Here is a 24,418-nt window from a genome sequence, read left to right as displayed (position 1 = left end):
AACTGCACACAGGTTCCAGGGGTCCCAGTTTAATCCTGAGAGTGGGGTAACATCTGTGTGGAGTTTAGCATGTTCTCCCGTAGGAATTGCCCCTAGGTATGAATGTGTGTGTGTATTGTGCCCTGCAATGGACTGGCATTCAACCCAGGGTGTATTCCCACCTTGCGCCCAGTCTGCCGGCTTCACCGTAACCCTGACCAAACATTCAAACCTAATTCAAATGAATGAATGAATGCATATAGGTGTATGTATAATTACAATAAAGACAATCTCTCCTACTTGTGTGTTAAAGTGTATTCCATAGGGATAGGTTAAACATCATGTATTGAGGTTCAGAATAAACATAGATCTACTTAAACTTTTGATATATAAAGACACAGAAATGAGAATATCAGCTGAGAATATCAGAATTAGCTGTCAAACTTCAGAATTAAAGTGTAAATGTTGCATGAAAGCACTTTCCCCAAAAAAGATTGCTTTTGATTGCTGAATTGTTAAATGAGTGCTGTGGTTTTATTTTAATATTCTATTACCAGGATTGTAATGAAACCATCATACAAACAACACCAGTCACATTCCTATGAGATTGATTATTTAGAAAACTAAGAGAACGTCAATAGAAATCTTCAAGTTTATACATCAGTTCCCTATGAATAAATAAAATATGTAGTTGGTAGCTCTTCACACACTTTATTACATACAATCCACTTTAATGTTAAAGCCTCAAAACCTCCAAAAGTCCCAAAAGACCCAGGAAGAGACTGCTGAAGGCGCACCATAGCCTCACAGCTACAGCTTATTACCTCTTAATTTTCAGAATGGCCATACAGAATCCCAGATTTTACAGTACTGGTGTAATTCAAAGTGTGATTTTAATAGACTAAGCAGGAAAGTGTGCATGTCTTAAAGACTTCAAAAAGAAATAATTTCTTACCTTCAGTGAGTCAGACACAGGGGACCAGAATAAAGCAGGAACAGGACAGGAGGCCACAGCAGCACAGGCAGGAAGACAGCATGAAAAAGAAATTGAACATGAAGGAAATAAGTTAGAATAATGACATTCTCTGAGATATTTTGGGACCCAACTTATACTTACCTATCCTCTGCACAATTATAAAACAAACTGATTTTAATCCATATGTTAGCCAAATTTTTGTGGAGACATGACATGTGACCAGAAACGCAATTCTAAAATACAACAAAACAATTCTGAGGTTACAGTACATATAATACATTCATATACAAAAGATATATATATATATATATATATATATATATATATATATATATATGTATAGAGAGAGAGAGAGAGAGAGAGAGAGATGTTGGAAGCATTGGATTTCATGTTTTTTTTGCTGTTAATTTAATTTAGTTGAATTAATTTCTCACTGTTGTCAGTGCACTGATTGCTGCATTGACCCTCTGAATAGGGAAGAAATCTACAATATCCTCCATGATTTATTCATAATTGGGTACATGTGCACATGTGTATCTGTGTACCACACGTCTCCTAGATAAAGAATTTAAAATAAACAGATGGCATGATGGCATAAGCTTTAAATCATAATTTAGATAACCATACTCACACACAAATAGTGCTGGCATTACCATAAATCTTGCAGAAAAAAGGTTCTACTTGGAACCCTGTCTGATAAGGAAACACTCTGTTTTAGGGTTAATGCACACACCTTTAAGGGTTTCCCCAGAGGGGCAGGTGAGGAACCCTTAAAGAGTGTTTATGATCTATATTGTTTGCACTTCATAAGAGACAGAATGAGGCAAATATAGAAACCCAAATCCCATCTCTCTCTCTCTCTCTCTCTCTCACACACACACACACACACACACACATACAAATTCCCTTCCCCCCTCACGTTAGACAAGGCCACTGGAATACATTATTAACTGCAGGGGTATTTCATCTCCCACAGAACCATTTCCTTTGCATTAGAACATTACACATGGCTTTGAGCCTCTCACTGCCCCCCTGTGGCCTGTGACATAATGGTACAGCCTACATGTGAGTCAGCTTGTTGCTATGACAACGCATCCCATCTAAGGATGAAAGTGGGCTAGGAGGAAGGGGAAAAGAAATACATGTAGCACAGTAAAGCACATGGTGCAAAGGCCTGTGTGACAGGCAACCTCATTTCAAGATTTAAAAAAGTCCAATTTAAATGAGTGAGAGCAGTGTGTGCTTTCATAACAATAAAGTTGTTAGAATAGGTACATTTACATTTATGGCATTTGGCAGACGCCCTTATCCAGAGTGACTTACAATTATCTCATTTATACAACTGAGCAGTTGAGGGTTAAGGGCCTTGCTCAAGGGCCCAGCAGTGGCAGCTTGGTGGCGCTGGGATTTGAACTCTCAACCTTCTGATCAGAAGGCCAACGTCTTAACCACTGAGCTATCCCGTCCCTTGTTAACCCTTGTTAAGGTACAGATGTTAACCCCATCCCCAGCCCTTAAAATTTCATATGAATTATGTTGTGACAATCATGTCGTGACAAGTGTGGCAAAGAATTTGCAAACAGGAGATTATTTTGTGGAGGTGAAGCAAGAATGTGTTTAGTCCAGTTTCTTCTATACTGAATAGGGAGCAGTCAAACACACACAAGCACAAAGACTGCAGAGGGGTGCAGCTGGAGAGGGGGAAGGGAAGAGGGATGATGTAAAAGGAAATCATACTGCCATCTTATATAAAACCTTTCTGGAACCCTCAGTGCATCAGCAATGATATGATATTTACAGTACTGACACCCATGACCTACTTTCATCAAGATCTAGGAGGAGGAGAAACACAATCACACACAGATCTATCTATCCATCCCGATAGGAAAAGAACAGTGCCCATCCTGACATTGCAGGCACTGGATGCTGCAGTGGAATAGCACAGTGCTGATTCATGTCAGGTCAAGACAATAAACAGTACAGTATACACTAAACTCTACACAACAAATTCTTTTGCAAGCTGTGTGCTTGTCTGATCATCTTGGTCAATATAACAAGAAAAACAACTGAAATATAATTAAAAATACACAATAAACAACATATAACACCATACAACAAAAGAGATACCGTACATCATATCATACCAATATGATACCAACTCTCACTCTAAACAATTCCAATTATTAGCACTAAGCAGCATTAAGTCAAGTAAACAGCAGAGATATTGCCACAAACTAAATATGGACTCAGATGAACTAATTTTGTGAGCTTGTTATTACTGAAAAGAGAACAAAATAGCAACAAATATAAAATCATGAACAATAAAACAGTTAGATGTATATTGATGCATGTATGTGAATGATGGAGTATTATAAATGGTAATAATTTTATTTCTAAATAATACAGTTTGTTACAGTCTGACAGCTTGTTTAGCTAAAGATGCTATATAGAGATGCACAAGGTTTAGATTACTGATCAGCCTTACTGCAGTCTTGCCCTTCTGAAACACACACTGCACCACCAGCATCAACAACCCCACCACCAACCCACCTATGCTTTGAAAGGAAGTCATACCTAGCTGGCATTAAGCCTCTTAAAATATGTATAGAAATACAAACACAACAGCACTGATTAAATCTAGTTTCAGAGAAAGTGTTGGTCCATTATACATTTTTCTATAGGTCCAGAATGGTCACTTCAGTTTTTAAATGAGAAGTGAAGCAATAATTACATCTGTAATTTAATAGAGAAACTCAGGGGCATGTGCCATAAACACTGGTCTTGCTAAAGGGTATAGACACTATAGAGTCCAGAAGCTGGCTAAATTAAGCCCAGATGTGAAGAACTTCATGGCAAGTTCACACACACACACACACACACACACACACACACATAAAGAGATACATGAAGTTTAAGAAACAAGAAGTAGTGGTGTACTTATGCAACACAATACTATTTTTTTTCCTTGTTGGTTAAGGTCTTGTGCATATAAGCCTAGTAAAGTTATAAGCATACACTTAGTTTTCATAGAACTATGCACATCCGCTGCACAACAGTCTAATGAAACCCAGTGTGAAGCCACAACATAACCCACATTGTTTCTTCCTGTAGAAAATGACCGCCACATCTGTCTGCCACATGAGCTTTGTACCCCTGTCCCACTGTCTCCACAAATCACCAAGCAACAAAGCACATATGGTTGATTTCAAAGTGGCTGCCTGTGGTGTAATGGGGAAATAAACAGAAGATACCGGCCACACAAAGTTGCCTCAGGATTATTAGCTTAATTGCTGTTTCCAGTCGCCCACTACATTCACAAGAGGCCAGGATGTAAATTTGCGGGTATTTATGTGACCATATAATAAGGTCATGAAAGGTTAAGATGAGGGTGGAAATATTCAGATCTACCAGGCTTCTAAACAGAGGTAAATGAGCAGTGAGACAGGGTAGCATCACTCACTTTCTCCCCTCTACTACTTCTTTTCATATCTATCTTCTGCTTAATTTTGCATGAAGGTTCAATGGATGAAGAGAACTGTTCAAAAATGGCTGTTCATCCTCAAAAGGTAACCGACAACAGACAAAATGTAAAAAGCGCAAATCAGTTTGTGCTTTCTCTCTCTCTCTCTCACACACACACAAACACACACACACACACACACACATTTACATTTGCTAACGTTTTATCCAAAGCAACTTACAATTTAGAGCGGATACAATTCAGTAATTGAGGGTTAAGGGTCCTGCTCGTGCTCATGGACCCAACAGTGGCAGCATAGCTGAACTGGGATCTGAACTCACATCTCTCTCTGTCTCTCTCTCTCTCTCTCTTTCTTTTAACCAAGTCATAATCACTGTTTTTGCATCTGCATTCTGCATCCTTCTCTTTTCACTACTCTCCAACCATTTCTGATTCTGTTTCATTGCTCTACAAATGCTGAAATGGCACTGAAGACAAATTATTATTTGCAATAGGTTATTAGATGTAGCTGTTAAGCCCATATCACATAGGTAATCATTTACAGACTTTCAACTTACAACTTTAATTCATGGAAAATATCTTAAGATCCTCACCTCAGCATTAACATCTGGGTCAACAGAGTGCTTGGTTTGTCTTGGCACTGTCCTTGTGCCTCCTAGGTCAACGTTCAAAAGACTCTGGCCAAATTTAATGTCACTCTTTCTAGAGTCAGCGGTTCCATACATCTCATAATTAAACGCTTGCTTCAAAGTACCTGTGCCGCCTACGTCTGCGTAAAGGGGTGGATAATACGGAATAACTGGTAGATTGGCAGCAGATTTATAAAACATCCGCTCACGTCTCCATCTGTAGCATTTGACTGACAATATAGCTATGATGGACACGATAAAGAGAAAAGAAACTACAGCCAAGGCCAGGACGAGATAAAATGTCAGGTTGTCGTTGTATTCCTTGTCGTGCGTAAAGTCAGTGAACTCGGAGAGCACTTCAGGGAAAGTGTCCGCCACCGCCACGTTAACATTGACTGTAGCTGAACGAGAGGGCTGTCCGTTGTCCTCCACTACAACAGTGAGCTTCTGTTTCACAGCATCTTTATCAGTGACTTGGCGCACAGTTCTTATTTCTCCATTCTGTAAGCCCACTTCAAACAGCGCCCTGTCTGTCGCTTTGTGCAGTTTATATGAGAGCCAGGCATTCTGGCCAGAGTCCACATCCACAGCCACCACTTTAGTCACAAGATAGCCCACTTCTGCTGAACGAGGCACCATTTCAGCCACCACAGAGCCACCAGTTTGTACTGGATACAGGATCTGAGGCGCGTTGTCATTCTGGTCCTGAATATAAAAGTTTATGGTTGCGTTGCTACTCAGAGGAGGTGAACCACCATCTTGCGCTCTGACAGTAACGCTGAACGACTTAATTTGCTCATAATCGAATGAGTTAATTGCGTAAATCTTGCCATTGTCGGAATCAATCGAAACTAACGATGATGCTGGTCTGCCGTTCACATCTTTGTCAACAATGAAGTATGACACACGCGCGTTGGCGCCCAAGTCCTCATCGCTCGCCTTCACGCTCAGCAAAATTAAAGAAGGTGAATTATTCTCAGGGATGTGAGCATCATATGTCTCCCGTTCAAAACGTGGCGAATGGTCATTTATGTCAGATACCTTTACTAGCAATGTTTTTGTGCTAGACAGCGATGGGAGACCGCCATCTTTGGCCGTGATTGTGATATTATATTCCGCCGTTTGCTCTCTGTCTAAGCTGGAGTCTGTCACTATGCTGTAGTAACTGGACAGAGACGATTCGGTTCTGAACGGGAGATTGCCATCAACCCAGCAGGTGATCTTTCCGTTTTCCTCCGAGTCGCTGTCTTGTACGTTGATCATGGCTACTACAGTGCCTGGAGGAGAGTTTTCGGGCAGCGTGTTGGAGAAGGACATGAGCGTCATTTTAGGCGCGTTATCATTCACATCTGTCACTTCAACTACAACCTCACAGGAGTCGGCTAAACCTCCCTGGTCTTTTGCCTGGATTTTAAATTCATGAACAGTCGTGTCCTCGAAGTCCAGCTCTCCAGACAGCCTTATCTCACCAGTAGATTCACTGATTGTGAAAAGCTCTCTAATTTTAGGTGTTGTGTGTTCAAAATAATAGCCAATTTGTCCATTTGATGCTGTATCTGCGTCAGTGGCGTTAACTGTAATCAGTAACGCCCCCTTCGCCGTGTTTTCGGGGACAGATACTCTATAAGAACTTGATTTGAACACAGGGGCATTGTCATTATTATCTAAAACAAGAACATGAATTTTTACAGTGCCAGATCGTTTAGGGTTGCCACCATCTATAGCTGTTACTGTCAGATACAAATGTTCTTCTTTTTCTCTGTCTAATGGCGTCTGTAAAACAAGTTCGACATTTTTGCCACTACCTGCTCGACTCTGGGTTTTCAGTGTAAAATGCTCTGTCGGATCAATGGAATAGCTCTGGATGCTGTTGATTCCCACGTCGGCGTCGAGAGCTCTGTCCACAGCAAAGCGCGCTCCGACTGAAGCTGATTCACTGATCTCCAGTTTAATTTCCCCTCGTGGAAACGCAGGGCTGTTATCGTTTACGTCTAATATTTCCACAGTGACCCTGTAGAGCTCGATCGGGTTTTCCACAATGATCTCGAAGCTGATGCTGCACGTAGACGTTGAGGAAGAGCACAGAATCTCCCTGTCCATCCTCTCCTTCACCGTGATATGCCCTTTCTCCCTGTCCAGCTGCACATAGTCGCGCCCGCTCGCCGCGAAGATACGAGCCTTTCCCTCCAGCAGCCGCTTAGGCTCCAGATCCAGGTCTTTCGCAACATCTCCGACTAAAGCACCAGGTGACATTTCTTCAGCCACGGAATAGCGGAGCTGCCCGGATGCGCCACTGAGCCAGTGCAAACAGACAAAAAGCACACAGGAGCGCCATGCCACAAAGATGTTTCCCCCCATGATGATGCAGCAGCCTTACCGAGTCCCTTATCGGATTAATACACAATATCAACACGATTGTTCATGAATAGCCCAAATCACTTGCTATATTCAGTAATCGGTAGAAAAGGAAAAGAGAGCATAACACTTAAAAAAAAATCCTATACCCAGTCTTTGTACAATCTGAAATGGGAAACCAAGACAGTGGACATGCGCGAATGTCACTAAGAGGGGAGGGGTAGGATTTTTATACTTCAGAAAATCAACTTCACTGATCAACAGCGACACTTATGGATCAGAATAAGCATTACACAAAACAGAAAAATGACCAAAGTGACAGAAGGTAGAATTTTTTATATATATATAAAATTACAGAGGAGATATGGATGAAGCTATAGCTCATATATGTAACTGCATAGTCCATATATTATCCGTGCAGATGTGTATGTATATGAACATTTATATAGGCAAACAATATAGTAATTTTGAACATAATTATAATTTTAGCGATAATAGAAGCCATTATTTTGTCACATATACATTACACTACAGTGAAAGTCTTTCTTCGCATGTATCAGGTTGTTAAGAAGCTGGGGTCAGAGCGCGGAGTCAGAGCGCAGGGTCAGTCAAGATACGGCTCCCATGGAGCAAAGAGGGTTAAGGGCCTTGCTCAGGGGCCCGACAGTGGCAGTATGGCCCTGCTGGCGCTTGTACTCTCGACCTCTAGTCAGTAAGCCAGAGTCTTGAACAGCTGGTCTTCCACTGCCCCTAATATAATGCCCATATGTAAAAGCATATAAATGTATGAGAAAATACATATCTAAGACCAAGTACAGATAAGATATATATGTATGTCTGAATCGAATGTACAACCTATTAAATACTTTAAGTGATAAAATCTGTAAGGTGTTTGTATTGTTATTATTGTCGTTAATATTACTGAAGCAGAATGACTGTACAAATCTATTCTGTTTGTCTAAATAACAGACAGAGCTGAAGTCTTAATCATGAAGATCTCACCTGATGCTCAGTTTGTCCATGTAGAAGCGTCTGAGTTCGATTTGCGTCCAGATTAATAACACTCTGACTAAAAGGTCTGACATATTTCATATCACTTTTTCGGGAATCAGCAGTTCCACACATTTCATAATTAAATACTTGTTTTAAAGTTCCTGTTCCTCCTACGTCTGCGTAAAGGGGTGGATAATACGGAATAACTGGTAGATTGGCACCGGATTTGTAAAACAGTCTCTCACGTCTCCATCTGTAGCATTTGACTGACAGTATAGCTATGATGGACACGATGAAGAGAAAAGAAACTACAGCCAAGGCCAGGACGAGATAAAATGTCAGGTTGTCGTTGTATTCCTTGTCGTGCGTAAAGTCAGTGAACTCGGAGAGCACTTCAGGGAAAGTGTCCGCCACCGCCACGTTAACATTGACTGTAGCTGAACGAGAGGGCTGTCCGTTGTCCTCCACTACAACAGTGAGCTTCTGTTTCACAGCATCTTTATCAGTGACTTGGCGCACAGTTCTTATTTCTCCATTCTGTAAGCCCACTTCAAACAGCGCCCTGTCTGTCGCTTTGTGCAGTTTATATGAGAGCCAGGCATTCTGGCCAGAGTCCACATCCACAGCCACCACTTTAGTCACAAGATAGCCCACTTCTGCTGAACGAGGCACCATTTCAGCCACCACAGAGCCACCAGTTTGTACTGGATACAGGATCTGAGGCGCGTTGTCATTCTGGTCCTGAATACTGATTTTCACACTCACGTTGCTACTGAGAGGCGGGTTGCCTCCATCCTGCGCTTTTACGCGAATATTGAACTCTTTGCTTTGCTCGAAGTCAAAAGATCGAATAGCAACAATCTCTCCGCTCTCTGCGTTAACTGAAATATAAGACGAAGCAGAAAGTCCGTTCACAGAAAGATCTTCTAAAAAATAAGAAATTCGCGCATTATTGCCAGAGTCTCTGTCAGTTGCTGTCACTGCAAATATAGACACTCCAGGTGAATTATTTTCCATCACATAAGCGGTGTATGAGTGACGCTGGAAAACAGGGGCGTTGTCGTTCACATCAGATATTTTAAGCCTCAGGGTTTTATTAGTAGATAAAGACGGAGATCCTTCATCTGTAGCTGTGATCGTTATATTGTATTCAGAAAACTTTTCACGATCTAAATTCCGGTCTGTGATTAAACTGTAGAAGTTATTGGATGTGGCTTTGATGCGAAACGGCAGATCTGAATTCACTGTGCATTTAATCTGACCGTTTTTTCCAGAGTCTATGTCTTTAATATTAAACATCGCTACAACAGAGTCAGTGGCGGAATCTTCAGGAATCGGGTTGGAAAATGAGATAACACTGATTACAGGAGAATTATCATTAACATCTGTGATTTCAATCAGCACTTTACTGGTATCAGTTAGTCCACCTTCATCTATTGCTTCGACATCTAGTTCATATTGTTTGGATTTTTCGAAATCTAGGACACCTTTTACTTTTATCTCCCCAGTTTCTGAATCAATATTAAATAATTCTTTTGCCTCTTTCCCGGTGCTTTGTGAAAATGAATAGGTAATCTCACTATTAGATCCTTTGTCCTTGTCAGTAGCACTGACTGTCACTACTAAACTATCCTTCAGAATATTTTCTGACAAAGACACTCGGTATATTGGCTGACTGAACACAGGAGAATTGTCGTTTACATCAAGAACAGTAACGGTGATCTTAACTGTTCCAGATTTCTGAGGAGTGCCACCATCAAATGCTGTCAAAATTAAATGATGCTCTTCCTGAAGCTCTCTGTCTAAAGCTGTTTTTAAAACCATTGCAACATGTTTGCTGCCATCACTACGCGATAATTCTTTTAAAGTGAAATGATCAGTGGGATTAAGGGTGTATCTCTGCAGTGTATTCAGTCCAACATCAGGATCATGCGCACTGTCTAAAGAAAATCGTGAACCAGGGGCAGCATTTTCCGTTATTTCAATACTCATTTCTTTTCTTTCAAAAACAGGTGCATGATCATTGATATCTAATATTTCCACATCAACTCGATGCAGCTCCATTGGATTATCTAGAATGATCTGAAAATGTAAAGAGCATGGAGACACTTGAGCGCACAGCTCCTCTCTATCTATCCTCTCTCTCACTAGCAGAGTGCCTTTATCCACATTCAGACCGATGTACTCACGACTGTCCTCCGTAAAGATCCGCGCTCGACCAGATTTCAGTCTCTTTACATCCAAACCGAGATCCTGAACGATATTCCCCACCACTGATCCCTTGTTCATCTCCTCGGGAATAGAATAACGGACCTGTCCGTGCGCAACGGCCATGACAAAAGCAAATCCAACCAGAAGCATTGTCAGCCATGTCGAAACGCGGACAGCAGAGCCTCTTATCCGGGCATCGAGAGAACAAAGAAAACCCATCTTATAAACACTGCAAACTAGACACTATTAAGACTTTTAAACGCAGGCTAAAATAAACCAAATACAATATTTTCAAAAATGGTGGTACTGCAGTGATGTTTGTTTAATCGAGAGACAGCTCCAAGTGAAGAGAAATCCGGTCTGTATGCAGTCAGAACACAGGGGAGGATCCAAAAATGAGGTTTACAGACTGCACACCCTGACCAACAGCGTCACTCAGAGTACTATAATATTATTGCACCTGATCAGAGCAAAAAACTGTTGGACTGAACGATGTTAATTCTTCTTCTTCTTCTTCTTCTTCTTCTTCTTATTATTATTATCATTGTTGTTGTTGTTGTTATGGTTATGGTTATAAAATACAATGTTTGCATTGTTTGTAGATTTGCACTGTCACTGACTGAGACTCGAAATGAATATTTCTAGTCTTATGCAGTTATATTCCACCTCACAGAAAACATAGTGTGAATTCAGGTATATTGAGACAGCAGGTAAATTCGGACAGTTTACCTTAGTAGCATTTGTTTTCTGGACTGATAAGTGAAAGACCAAGTTTACTGTATATGCTCAAGCCCATGAAGTAAAGCCGCATGATAGAAGTCACAAGACTTAATTCATGTGACATCATATAAGGGGGTGTGGTCAGCATCAAAAATGAAAGTTAATCTCAAAAAGCTTGAGGTAGGAAAAATGACATATGGTTTGGTTTTTTTCGCTCCCATAAAGTTCTAGTACTGTCATGAATAATATATTGAACATATTTATGGATCATGCTGTACATACAGAAGACATACTACTGTAACCAAATAAGTATCCAGTTAGTTCAAATCATGTACAGAAGTTTCTAGCTTACAAGATGTTTGGTAATGTGGGAAAGCATGGTTGATGTTAACAGGGACAGTCTTAAAATAGAATAAGATGAGGGAGGAAAAGTTAAGGAAAATAGCCTAATGGATGCATGAATTTGTTGCTGATGACTTTGGTGAAGATTTTTTCAAGTCATGTTATTAAAACTTATTTTACTGATACACTATATGCCCAAAAATATGTAGACACCTGACCATCATACCCATATGTGGGCCTTGTCCAATCTGTTGCAAAAAAATTGGAAGAACACCATCGTCTAGAATGGCTTTGTTTGCTGTAGCTTTAAGAATTCCCTTCACTGGAAGTCGAGGACCCAAAAATGTGATAAAAAAACAACCAAACAAACAAACAAACAAAAACAAAGAAACAGACAAAAACCAGCAGAAAAAAAAATCCAGCACCACATCAACATTAATTACAAGAATTATTGTGTTAAACAACATCCCGTTTTTAAAATCCGTTTATTATTAGTCTTAATATTAACCTATCTTTCATCTTACAGGCGGAACTACCTATCCTGACCAATCAGATTCTAGGATTCAACCGAACCGTGGTAGAAAAATAAATAACGTTTTAAATTTGTCATTGCATTAAACGAAATTGCCTAAACCAATGAAAATATGTTCCACATTTCCAAACAAGCTGTCTGAAATGGTCAAATATGTCATCAAAAATTGCACTCTGTAGGTCTTGAAAAAACGATAACCCATGCTTATGTAAAATATAATATAAATGCCTTTTCTTTACATGAAAATAGTCAACACCTTGAGGATTGCAGAAATGCAATGCGTTAGATATTTTGCTTTTTTAATGGCAAGAAAGCTTATACAAGCTGGAAATTAAAAATCTGTCGAGATGTGAATGTAGCCCTATTTCTGACTTCTTCTTCAGAATTTTCAATTACCTATTGCAAATCTCGAAGATTATGACAAACATATCTTTCTGCTCAACAACCACTCAACCCTCAACTGCGCAGGTGTATAAATGAAAGTCTCTCTGGATAAAGGCGTCTCACAAATGGCGTAAAAGTAAATGCACAAATAAAACTAACAGTCATCGCTGCCCAGGGACTGCGCATTAGGCACATACTCTACTTCCATTACCCCCTCCAACACACACACAAACACACACACACACACACACACACACACATACATACATACATACGGACGGGAATAGGCTCATTTAAAAAAAAAAAAGCGAGGTCATTTTTTGAATAGTAACATGAATGAGATTGAACTACTGAAAGATGAAACAGGAAAACACGTAAACAGTGAGAAATATGTCACGTGTACATCTGTTTCAGCAGTAGCTCTCACCTGATCATAGTGATCACCAACTTTCTCCCTTTGCGCGTGCGCAAGTGTTTGTGTTCCACTGGTGTCCAGACTAATGATGCTCTCAGTAGGAGGTCTGGCGTATTTCAGATCACTCTTTCTAGAGTCAGTTGTTCTGTAAGCTTCATAATTGTACATATGCTGTAAAGTTCCTGTTCCTCCTACGTCTGCGTAAAGGGGTGGATAATACGGAATAACTGGTAGATTGGCACCGGATTTGTAAAACAGTCTCTCACGTCTCCATCTGTAGCATTTGACTGACAGTATAGCTATGATGGACACGATAAAGAGAAAAGAAACTACAGCCAATGCCAGGACGAGATAAAATGTCAGGTTGTCGTTGTATTCCTTGTCGTGCGTAAAGTCAGTGAACTCGGAGAGCACTTCAGGGAAAGTGTCCGCCACCGCCACGTTAACATTGACTGTAGCTGAACGAGAGGGCTGTCCGTTGTCCTCCACTACAACAGTGAGCTTCTGTTTCACAGCATCTTTATCAGTGACTTGGCGCACAGTTCTTATTTCTCCATTCTGTAAGCCCACTTCAAACAGCGCCCTGTCTGTCGCTCTGTGCAGTTTATATGAGAGCCAGGCATTCTGGCCAGAGTCCACATCCACAGCCACCACTTTAGTCACAAGATAGCCCACTTCTGCTGAACGAGGCACCATTTCAGCCACCACAGAGCCACCAGTTTGTACTGGATACAGGATCTGAGGCGCGTTGTCATTCTGGTCCTGAATACTGATTTTCACACTCACGTTGCTACTGAGAGGCGGGTTGCCTCCATCCTGCGCTTTTACGCGAATATTGAACTCTTTGCTTTGCTCGAAGTCAAAAGATCGAATAGCAACAATCTCTCCGCTCTCTGCGTTAACTGAAATATAAGACGAAGCAGAAAGTCCGTTCACAGAAAGATCTTCTAAAAAATAAGAAACGCGCGCATTATTGCCAGAGTCTCTGTCAGTTGCTGTCACTGCAAATATAGACACTCCAGGTGAATTATTTTCCATCACATAAGCGGTGTATGAGTGACGCTGGAAAACAGGGGCGTTGTCGTTCACATCAGATATTTTAAGCCTCAGGGTTTTATTAGTAGATAAAGATGGAGATCCTTCATCTGTAGCTGTGATCGTTATATTGTATTCAGAAAACTTTTCACGATCTAAATTCCGGTCTGTGATTAAATTGTAGAAATTATTGGATGTGGCTTTGATGCGAAACGGCAGATCTGAATTCACTGTGCATTTAATCTGACCGTTTTTTCCAGAGTCTATGTCCTTAATATTAAACATCGCTACAGCCGAGTCAGTGGCGGAATCTTCAGGAATCGGGTTAGAAAATGAAATAACACTGATTACAGGAGAATTATCATTAACATCTGTGATTTCAATCAGCACTTTACTAGTATCAGCTTGTCCTCCCTTATCAACCGCCTCCACATTCAATTCATATTGTTTGGATTTTTCAAAATCTAAGATACCTTTCACTTTTATTTTTCCATTATACGAATCAATTTTAAACAAATCCATGGCCTCTTTTCCTGAGTTTTGTGAAAATGAATAGGTAATCTCTCCATTGGATCCTTTGTCTTTGTCAGTAGCACTGACTGTCACTACTACAGTATCCTTTGGAGAATTTTCTGACAAAGACACTCGGTATATTGGCTGACTGAACACAGGAGAATTGTCGTTTGCATCAAGAACAGTGACAGTTATCTTAACTGTTCCAGATTTCTGAGGAGTGCCACCATCAAATGCAGTCAAAATTAAATGATGCTCTTCCTGAAGCTCTCTGTCTAAAGGTGTTTTTAACACCATCTCTACATATTTGGTGCCATCACTACGAGATAATTCTTTTAAAGTGAAATGATCAGTGGGATTAAGGGTGTATCTCTGCAGTGTATTCAGTCCAACATCAGGATCATGCGCACTGTCTAAAGAAAATCGTGAACCTGAGGCAACAGATTCCGCTATTTCAATACTCACTTCTTTTCTATCAAAAGCAGGTGCATGATCGTTGATATCCAATATTTCAACGTCAATTCTATGTAACTCCATTGGATTATCTAGAATGATCTGAAAATGTAAAGAGCATGGAGACACTTGAGCGCACAGCTCCTCTCTATCTATCCTCTCTCTCACTAGCAGAGTGCCTTTATCCACATTCAGACCGATGTACTCACGACTGTCCTCCGTAAAGATCCGCGCTCGACCAGATTTCAGTCTCTTTACATCCAAACCGAGATCCTGAACGATATTTCCCACCACTGATCCCTTGTTCATCTCCTCGGGAATAGAATAACGGACCTGTCCGTGCGCAACGGCCATGACAAAAGCAAATCCAACCAGAAGCATTGTCAGCCATGTCGAAACGCGGACAGCAGAGCTTCTTATCCGGGCATCGAGAGAACAAAGAAAACCCATCTTATAAACACTGTAAGCTACACACGATGCAGAAACCTTAAAGAGGTTTAAAATAACAAAAAGGATCTTAAACAGTGCTGAACAGCTTCACTTCACTGTTGGTTGTTTTATTGCGAGAAAGTGCCTAGTGAAGAGAATTCCAGGCTGTATGCAGTCATTATACAGGGGAGGATCCAAAAATGAGCATCTAGAAATTGCACACCCTGACTAACAGCGTCACTCAGAGTACTAAAGAAATATTACACGTGATAATAGAAGCCAGATATCCAGAGAGAGAGAGAGAGAGAGAGAGAGAGAGAGAGAGAGAGAGAGAGAGAGAGAGAATGTTCACGAAATGCAAAAACACATTTTGAAACAGTTTTTGTTATTGGTAATATGGATTATAAGTTAAAATACGAATAAAGGGAAACCTTTAAGCACTCTAATTTTTTTGTAAAACAGATGAACTATTCGCAAAGAGAAGGTGCTGATTATGATGAGTGATTAATTCTGGACAGATTTTCTAGCATACAGAAGCTCTAATGTTAATACCTGCTTAGAAATCTAACACAATCTTATGAGGATGAGTTTAAATAACTTCATCAAAGAAAAAACGTGCAAATAAAAAGATTAAAAAAAGAGAATACAAAGGCATTTGGTGGAAATTGCATATATACCTTTTTTTTCAATGACCGTGAAATTAGAAATGCAAAAGTAGTAATTTGTATTTAAATTCCATGTAGCAAAAACGCTGCACAGGGCAGCAGATATATTCAGGAGTCGGTCTCACCTGATCAGAGACTTCACAAGCTTTCATGCTCTGTACATGCTTAAGTGTTTGTGTTCCACTGGTGTCCAGACTAATGATGCTCTCAGTAGGAGGTCTGGCGTATTTCACATCACTCTTTCTAGAGTCAGTGGTTCTGTAAGCTTCATAATTGTACATATGCTGTAAAGTTCCTGTCCCTCCTACGTCTGCGTAAAGGGGTGGATAATACGGAATCACTGGCAGATTGGCACCGGATTTGTAAAACAGTCTCTCACGTCTCCATCTGTAGCATTTGACTGACAGTATAGCTATGATAGACACGATAAAGAGAAAAGAAACTACAGCTAAGGCCAGGACGAGATAAAATGTCAGGTTGTCGTTGTATTCCTTGTCGTGCGTAAAGTCAGTGAACTCGGAGAGCACTTCAGGGAAAGTGTCCGCCACCGCCACGTTAACATTGACTGTAGCTGAACGAGAGGGCTGTCCGTTGTCCTCCACTACAACAGTGAGCTTCTGTTTCACAGCATCTTTATCAGTGACTTGGCGCACAGTTCTTATTTCTCCATTCTGTAAGCCCACTTCAAACAGCGCCCTGTCTGTCGCTTTGTGCAGTTTATATGAGAGCCAGGCATTCTGGCCAGAGTCCACATCCACAGCCACCACTTTAGTCACAAGATAGCCCACTTCTGCTGAACGAGGCACCATTTCAGCCACCACAGAGCCACCAGTTTGTACTGGATACAGGATCTGAGGCGCGTTGTCATTCTGGTCCTGAATACTGATTTTCACACTCACGTTGCTACTGAGAGGCGGGTTGCCTCCATCCTGCGCTTTTACGCGAATATTGAACTCTTTGCTTTGCTCGAAGTCAAAAGATCGAATAGCAACAATCTCTCCGCTCTCTGCGTTAACTGAAATATAAGACGAAGCAGAAAGTCCGTTCACAGAAAGATCTTCTAAAAAATAAGAAACGCGCGCATTATTGCCAGAGTCTCTGTCAGTTGCTGTCACTGCAAATATAGACACTCCAGGTGAATTATTTTCCATCACATAAGCGGTGTATGAGTGACGCTGGAAAACAGGGGCGTTGTCGTTCACATCAGATATTTTAAGCCTCAGGGTTTTATTAGTAGATAAAGACGGAGATCCTTCATCTGTAGCTGTGATCGTTATATTGTATTCAGAAAACTTTTCACGATCTAAAATCCGGTCGGTGACTAAAGTGTAGAAATTATTGGATGTGGCTTTGATGCGAAACGGCAGATCTGAATTCACTGTGCATTTAATCTGACCGTTTTTTCCAGAGTCTATGTCCTTAATATTAAACATCGCTACAACAGAGTCAGTGGCGGAATCTTCAGGAATCGGGTTAGAAAATGAGATAACACTGATAACAGGAGAATTATCATTAATATCAATAATATCAATCAGCACTTTACTGGTATCAGTTAGTCCACCTTCGTCTATCGCCTCTACATTCAGTTCATAGTGTTTGGATTTTTCGAAATCCAAGATATCTATCACTATTATTTCCCCAGTGTTTGAACTAATATTAAATAATTCTTTGCCCTCTTTTCCTGAGTTTTGTGAGAATGAATAGGTAATCTCTCCATTGGATCCTTTGTCTTTGTCAGTAGCACTGACTGTCACTACTACAGTATCCTTTGGAGAATTTTCTGACAAAGACACTCGGTATATTGGCTGACTGAACACAGGAGAATTGTCGTTTGCATCAAGAACAGTGACAGTTATCTTAACTGTTCCAGATTTCTGAGGAGTGCCACCATCAAATGCAGTCAAAATTAAATGATGCTCTTCCTGATGCTCTCTGTCTAAAGGTAATTTTAAAAATAACTCAAAATATTTGGTACCGTCGCTACGAGATAATTCTTTTAAAGTGAAATGATCAGTGGGATTAAGGGTGTATCTCTGCAGTGTATTCAGTCCAACATCAGGATCATGCGCACTGTCTAAAGAAAATCGTGAACCAGGGGCAGCATTTTCCGTTATTTCAATAGTGATTTCTTTTCTTTCAAAAACAGGTGCATGATCATTGATATCTAATATTTCAACATCAACTCGATGTAACTCCATTGGATTATCTAGAATGATCTGAAAATGTAAAGAGCATGGAGACACTTGAGCGCACAGCTCCTCTCTATCTATCCTCTCTCTCACTAGCAGAGTGCCTTTATCCACATTCAGACCGATGTACTCACGACTGTCCTCCGTAAAGATCCGCGCTCGACCAGATTTCAGTCTCTTTACATCCAAACCAAGATCCTGAACGATATTCCCCACCACTGATCCCTTGTTCATCTCCTCGGGAATAGAATAACGGACCTGTCCGTGCGCAACGGCCATGACAAAAGCAAATCCAACCAGAAGCATTGTCAGCCATGTCGAAACGCGGACAGCAGAGCCTCTTATCCGGGCATCGAGGAAACAAAGAAAACCCATCTTATAAACACTGTAAGCTACACACGAGTCACAAAAATTAAATGCGTCTTAAAGACCCAGTATTACTGAAAGGCAATACTTCATTAATGGTTGTTCTGTCGAAAGACAGAACCAACTGAAGAGCATTTCCCCTCTGCACGAAATCAGAATACAGGGGAGGATCTAAAAACAAGCATTAAAAAACTACACATCCTAACCAACAGCGTCACTCAGAGTACCAAAGAAATATTACACTTAATAATAGAAGCCAGATATCCATAGATAGATAGATAGATAGATAGATAGATAGATAGATAAAATTGTGAATTCATGACAATTATGTCATTGGCTGGTAGTGTTTGTGAAAAAAGAGAAAAATGTATTTCCAAACAACATACCCCAGATATAAAGGTATAATAAAAGCACCAGGAAATCCTTCTGAACAATGTATAAAAATGTATCCAAACAAAAACAGTATTTTCCATTTTGAAAATGCTGAAACACATTATGCATAGAGATTTCTAAATACCATTAAGCTGCGTACATGTTTAGGAAAGTTCAAATTAGTAATATTCTTTGGTTTGTTCCTCTGCCAAAACCCATAAATGTGCTATGGCAAACAACTCATTGTTACCCTGATAGAAAGGTTTCCAAGTAAAATCTCTTTAAGAACATAAAAAACTTTTACTATGTTGAGCTGGTTGACACCTACAAGTACCTTGGTGTTCACCGTGACAACAGGCTGAACTGAAAGGGTAACACTGATGATGTGTACAGTAAGGGGATTAGTAGACTGTAGTTTATAAAGAAGCTCCGGTCCTTTAATGCTTGCAGCAAAATGTTGGAGATCTTTTACCAGTCTGTTGTTGCAAGTGCTTTTTTCTTTGAGGCAATATGCTGGGGGTCAGCATTAGAGCCGGGGGAAGCAAGGAAGCTCAGTATACTGAAGGCTGGCTCTGTCCAGTGATGCTCCCTGGACAATTTTGAGGTGGTTGTTGAAAGGAGGACACTAACCAAACTATTACCTATCCTGGACAATGTATCACATCCTCGCCACTCCCTATTGGTCAAACAGCAGGGCACCTTCAGTAAAAGATTCATTTACCTTCACTATAGCAAGTAATAGAACAAAAGGTCGTTTTTACCATCAGCAATTACCCTGGACAACAATTCTTCACTGGACATTACAATGTGTTAGAGCCCATTCCTAGAATAAGGTCATTGTTCATATGCTACATTTTGCACTGAAGTGCATTCTGCTACTTCATTGAGACTACTGATAATATTACTGCACTCTACAGCAGTGGATGCTTGGTTGATCACAGATATTTTGCTATTCCATACGTCCTGTTTTGCATTGTAACACACAATACTTTACAGTAATCCTTCATCTTCCCTGGGGTTAATATTTCAGTATTGCACTGCCATTTTCACATTCGCTCAGAGAACTTGTGCATATACTGTAAGCCTATATTCACTTTATATATGATACTATATTTTACAATTTATACTAAATATGTTTATTATTTTGAATACTCTTGCTTGCACAGTCCACTTTTTGGATTTCTGCTGTAATCTGCAAATTTCTCTCTGTGATTAATAAATTGATCCATCCATCAATCCATCTATCCATAAACCCTGGAAGAGCAAGTGGTTCTAACAGTTATAACTGAAAGTATGATGAATATTAAGAGACAAAATCAGACATGTCAAACGTTTTAAACCTTATTATACATCCTTTAAACAGTTGGGGTTTTTGAGACAACAAACTTGGCTTTCACCCTGACAAATTCAGGTATATGGTAGCACTGCTGCATTGGTAATGAACTGTTTACAAACAGAAATATTACGTTTGCTAATTATTTGCTGTTGCTTCAAAGAGCAGATCTCGCACTCTTGAATCACATGAAGGTAGTTTACATGATGTCACCACAAAAAGCAATGAGTAAATTTTGACAATACTAAAATGCAACACAGAATTGTCTTTATCGAAATTAAGTACAAACAAAGACGTATCCTAGTACAAATTATATGCAGCCTTCTTATAAGACAGTAATATGAGATAGCAAAATTGTATTTTGTACATGAAAAAGGCGTGTAAATTTCAGATATCAGAAAGATGCCGGTATCTCTGCGTGTAGACATGTTTTTATTGTAGCCCTCACCTGATCAGAGTCTTCACAAGATTTCATCTTCTGCGCATGCGTAAGAGTCTGTGTTCCTCTGGCGTCCAGACTAATGATGCTCTCAGTAGGAGGTCTGGCGTATTTCACATCACTCTTTCTAGAGTCAGTGGTTCTGTAAGCTTCATAATTGTACATATGCTGTAAAGTTCCTGTTCCTCCTACGTCTGCGTAAAGGGGTGGATAATACGGAATCACTGGCAGACTGGCACCGGATTTGTAAAACAGTCTCTCACGTCTCCATCTGTAGCATTTGACTGACAGTATAGCTATGATGGACACGATAAAGAGTAAAGAAACTACAGCCAAGGCCAGGACGAGATAAAATGTCAGGTTGTCGTTGTATTCCTTGTCGTGCGTAAAGTCAGTGAACTCGGAGAGCACTTCAGGGAAAGTGTCCGCCACCGCCACGTTAACATTGACTGTAGCTGAACGAGAGGGCTGTCCGTTGTCCTCCACTACAACAGTGAGCTTCTGTTTCACAGCATCTTTATCAGTGACTTCGCGCACAGTTCTTATTTCTCCATTCTGTAAGCCCACTTCAAACAGCGCCCTGTCTGTCGCTTTGTGCAGTTTATATGAGAGCCAGGCATTCTGGCCAGAGTCCACATCCACAGCCACCACTTTAGTCACAAGATAGCCCACTTCTGCTGAACGAGGCACCATTTCAGCCACCACAGAGCCACCAGTTTGTACTGGATACAGGATCTGAGGCGCGTTGTCATTCTGGTCCTGAATACTGATTTTCACACTCACGTTGCTACTGAGAGGCGGGTTGCCTCCATCCTGCGCTTTTACGCGAATATTGAACTCTTTGCTTTGCTCGAAGTCAAAAGATCGAATAGCAACAATCTCTCCGCTCTCTGCGTTAACTGAAATATAAGACGAAGCAGAAAGTCCGTTCACAGAAAGATCTTCTAAAAAATAAGAAATTCGCGCATTATTGCCAGAGTCTCTGTCAGTTGCTGTCACTGCAAATATAGACACTCCAGGTGAATTATTTTCCATCACATAAGCGGTGTATGAGTGACGCTGGAAAACAGGGGCGTTGTCGTTCACATCAGATATTTTAAGCCTCAGGGTTTTATTAGTAGATAAAGATGGAGATCCTTCATCTGTAGCTGTGATCGTTATATTGTGTTCAGAAAACTTTTCACGATCTAAAATCCGGTCAGTGACTAAAGTGTAGAAATTATTGGATGTGGCTTTGATGCGAAACGGCAGATCTGAATTCACTGTGCATTTAATCTGACCGTTTTTTCCAGAGTCTATGTCTTTAATATTAAACATCGCTACAACAGAGTCAGGGGCGGAATCTTCAGTAATCGGGTTAGAAAATGAAATAACACTGATTACAGGAGAATTATCATTAACATCTGTGATTTCAATTATCACTTTACTGGTATCAATTAATCCGCCCTTATCAATCACCTCTACATTCAATTCGTACTGCTTGCACTTTTCAAAATCTAAGAAACCTTTCACTTTTATCTCCCCAGTGTCTGAATCAATAGTGAACAAATCCATGGCCTCTTTTCCGGTGCTTTGTGAAAATGAATAGGTAATCTCTCCATTGGATCCTTCGTCCTTGTCAGTAGCACTGACTCTCACTACTAAGCTATCTTTTTGGGCATTTTCTGACAAAGACACTCGGTATGTTGGCTGACTGAACACAGGAGAATTGTCGTTTACATCAAGTACAGTGACAGTTATCTTAACTGTTCCAGATTTCTGAGGAGTGCCACCATCAAATGCAGTCAAAATTAAATGATGCTCTTCCTGATGCTCTCTGTCTAAAGGTAATTTTAAAAATAACTCAAAATATTTGGTACCGTCGCTACGAGATAATTCTTTTAAAGTGAAATGATCAGTGGGATTAAGGGTGTATCTCTGCAGTGTATTCAGTCCAACATCAGGATCATGCGCACTGTCTAAAGAAAATCGTGAACCAGGGGCAGCAGATTCCGGGATTTCAAGAATGATTTCTTTTCTTTCGAAAGAAGGTGCATGATCATTGATATCCAATATTTCTAGATCAATTCTATGTAACTCCATTGGATTATCTAGAATGATCTGAAAATGTAAAGAGCATGGAGACACTTGAGCGCACAGCTCCTCTCTATCTATCCTCTCTCTCACTAGCAGAGTGCCTTTATCCACATTCAGACCGATGTACTCACGACTGTCCTCCGTAAAGATCCGCGCTCGACCAGATTTCAGTCTCTTTACATCCAAACCGAGATCCTGAACGATATTCCCCACCACTGATCCCTTGTTCATCTCCTCGGGAATAGAATAACGGACCTGTCCGTGCGCAACGGCCATGACAAAAGCAAATCCAACCAGAAGCATTGTCAGCCATGTCGAAACGCGGACAGCAGAGCCTCTTATCCAGGCATCGAGGGAACAAAAACAGCCCATCTTATAAACACTGTAGGCTACACACGATTCAAAAACCTTCAAAGCGTCTTAACTGAAAAAACAATCTCCAAATGAGCTGAATGGCAGTACATCCGTAATGGTTGTTTAATACAAAGAAAGTCTCAAGTGAAGACAACGCCAAGCAGAATGGAGTCAATACAGGGGAGGATCTAAGAGTGAGTATTTAAAAGCTGTAACCCTGACCAACAGCGTCACTCAGAGCATCAGAGAAATACTACAACTGGTAAAGAAAGCCAGCGAAAGACGGACAGACAGAGAGAAAGACAAAGAGGAAGACAGAGAGCCAGACAGACAGATAGGCATAAAGACAAAAAGAGAGACAGACAGACACAGAGTGAAAGACCGACACGCAGACAGACAGACAGACAGACAGACAGACAGAAAAATAGGCAGACAGACGGCAATCTTTTTGCAGTAATGTAAAAATACTTAAAATTGTGAACTCGGTTCGCTTTTTTCGCACCTGATTGCATGGATTGACCAAACAGAGCAAAATATATTTTGATACAACTTACCCAACATGTAAAAGTAAGAACAATACTTCAAAGTACTGCAGCTGGAAATGCATTAAAAAATAAACAGTATTTTTTTTATTTTGAAAGGCAAAGACATCTTTTAAAGAGACCTGTTAGTGCCATTCTGTATGATAAATTATATAAAGTAATTTAATTATATAAAATCTATAAAAAGACTTTTAACATTACCTAAGTCATGGATTTCAAACATATTGGACAGAAACATGTCAGTCAACATATTTCTACTTCTCCTTTTGTTCACTGATGAGTCCATGTGTTTTAATAGACTGCTGCAGTAATGAACTGCTAAGGAACAGAAGGTGCTGAGTTGGACGAGTAGTGAACTCTGAAGAAAGTTACTGAAGCTCCAATGTTGTCGCCTTAACTACACATATAGAATTGCACGAGCATTCGTTTACACGACATTAGCAAGCATAGATTTTTTTTGCACATAAAAAACTAAAATAGAAAATACACAAGCATTTCGATACAAAATAAAAAGCTGCACTTTTTTGTACGACCATCATATAAGAAACTTAAAAGAGTATTTTGTATTTAAAAATGCAAGTATCAGAAACACTGCTTATGACGTCGTATACATATGTTGCTACTAGTAGCTCTCA

The 24,418-nt window shown here is 40.3% G+C and overlaps 1 protein-coding gene across 16 annotated transcripts in view; it reads right to left on the bottom strand.

The window, feature by feature from the left end:
- The window catches only part of LOC113529575 (protocadherin gamma-A11), a 101,792-nt gene that overhangs the window by 25,086 nt on the left and 52,288 nt on the right, over positions 1-24,418 (bottom strand). The window contains exon 1 of one of the 16 annotated variants that reach the window (XM_053236847.1): positions 20,821-24,394. The exons of 11 other annotated variants lie outside the window; for them this stretch is intronic. In XM_053236847.1, coding sequence (XP_053092822.1) covers positions 20,821-23,259 — 2,439 coding nt within the window. In that variant the 5' untranslated portion in view covers positions 23,260-24,394. Of the gene's footprint in view, positions 1-5,029; positions 7,620-8,422; positions 12,828-13,029; positions 15,749-16,237; positions 20,792-20,820; positions 24,395-24,418 lie in introns of those variants that run through there. 4 more of the 16 variants (XM_053236852.1, XM_053236849.1, XM_053236854.1 and 1 more) reach the window with 4 other exon arrangements.

Source organism: Pangasianodon hypophthalmus, chromosome 9 (assembly GCF_027358585.1).
Source record: "Pangasianodon hypophthalmus isolate fPanHyp1 chromosome 9, fPanHyp1.pri, whole genome shotgun sequence".
Classification (NCBI taxonomy): Eukaryota; Metazoa; Chordata; class Actinopteri; order Siluriformes; family Pangasiidae; genus Pangasianodon; species Pangasianodon hypophthalmus.
The sequence above is the reverse complement of the archived record's forward strand: the minus strand, read 5'-3'. Positions and strand labels throughout refer to the sequence as shown.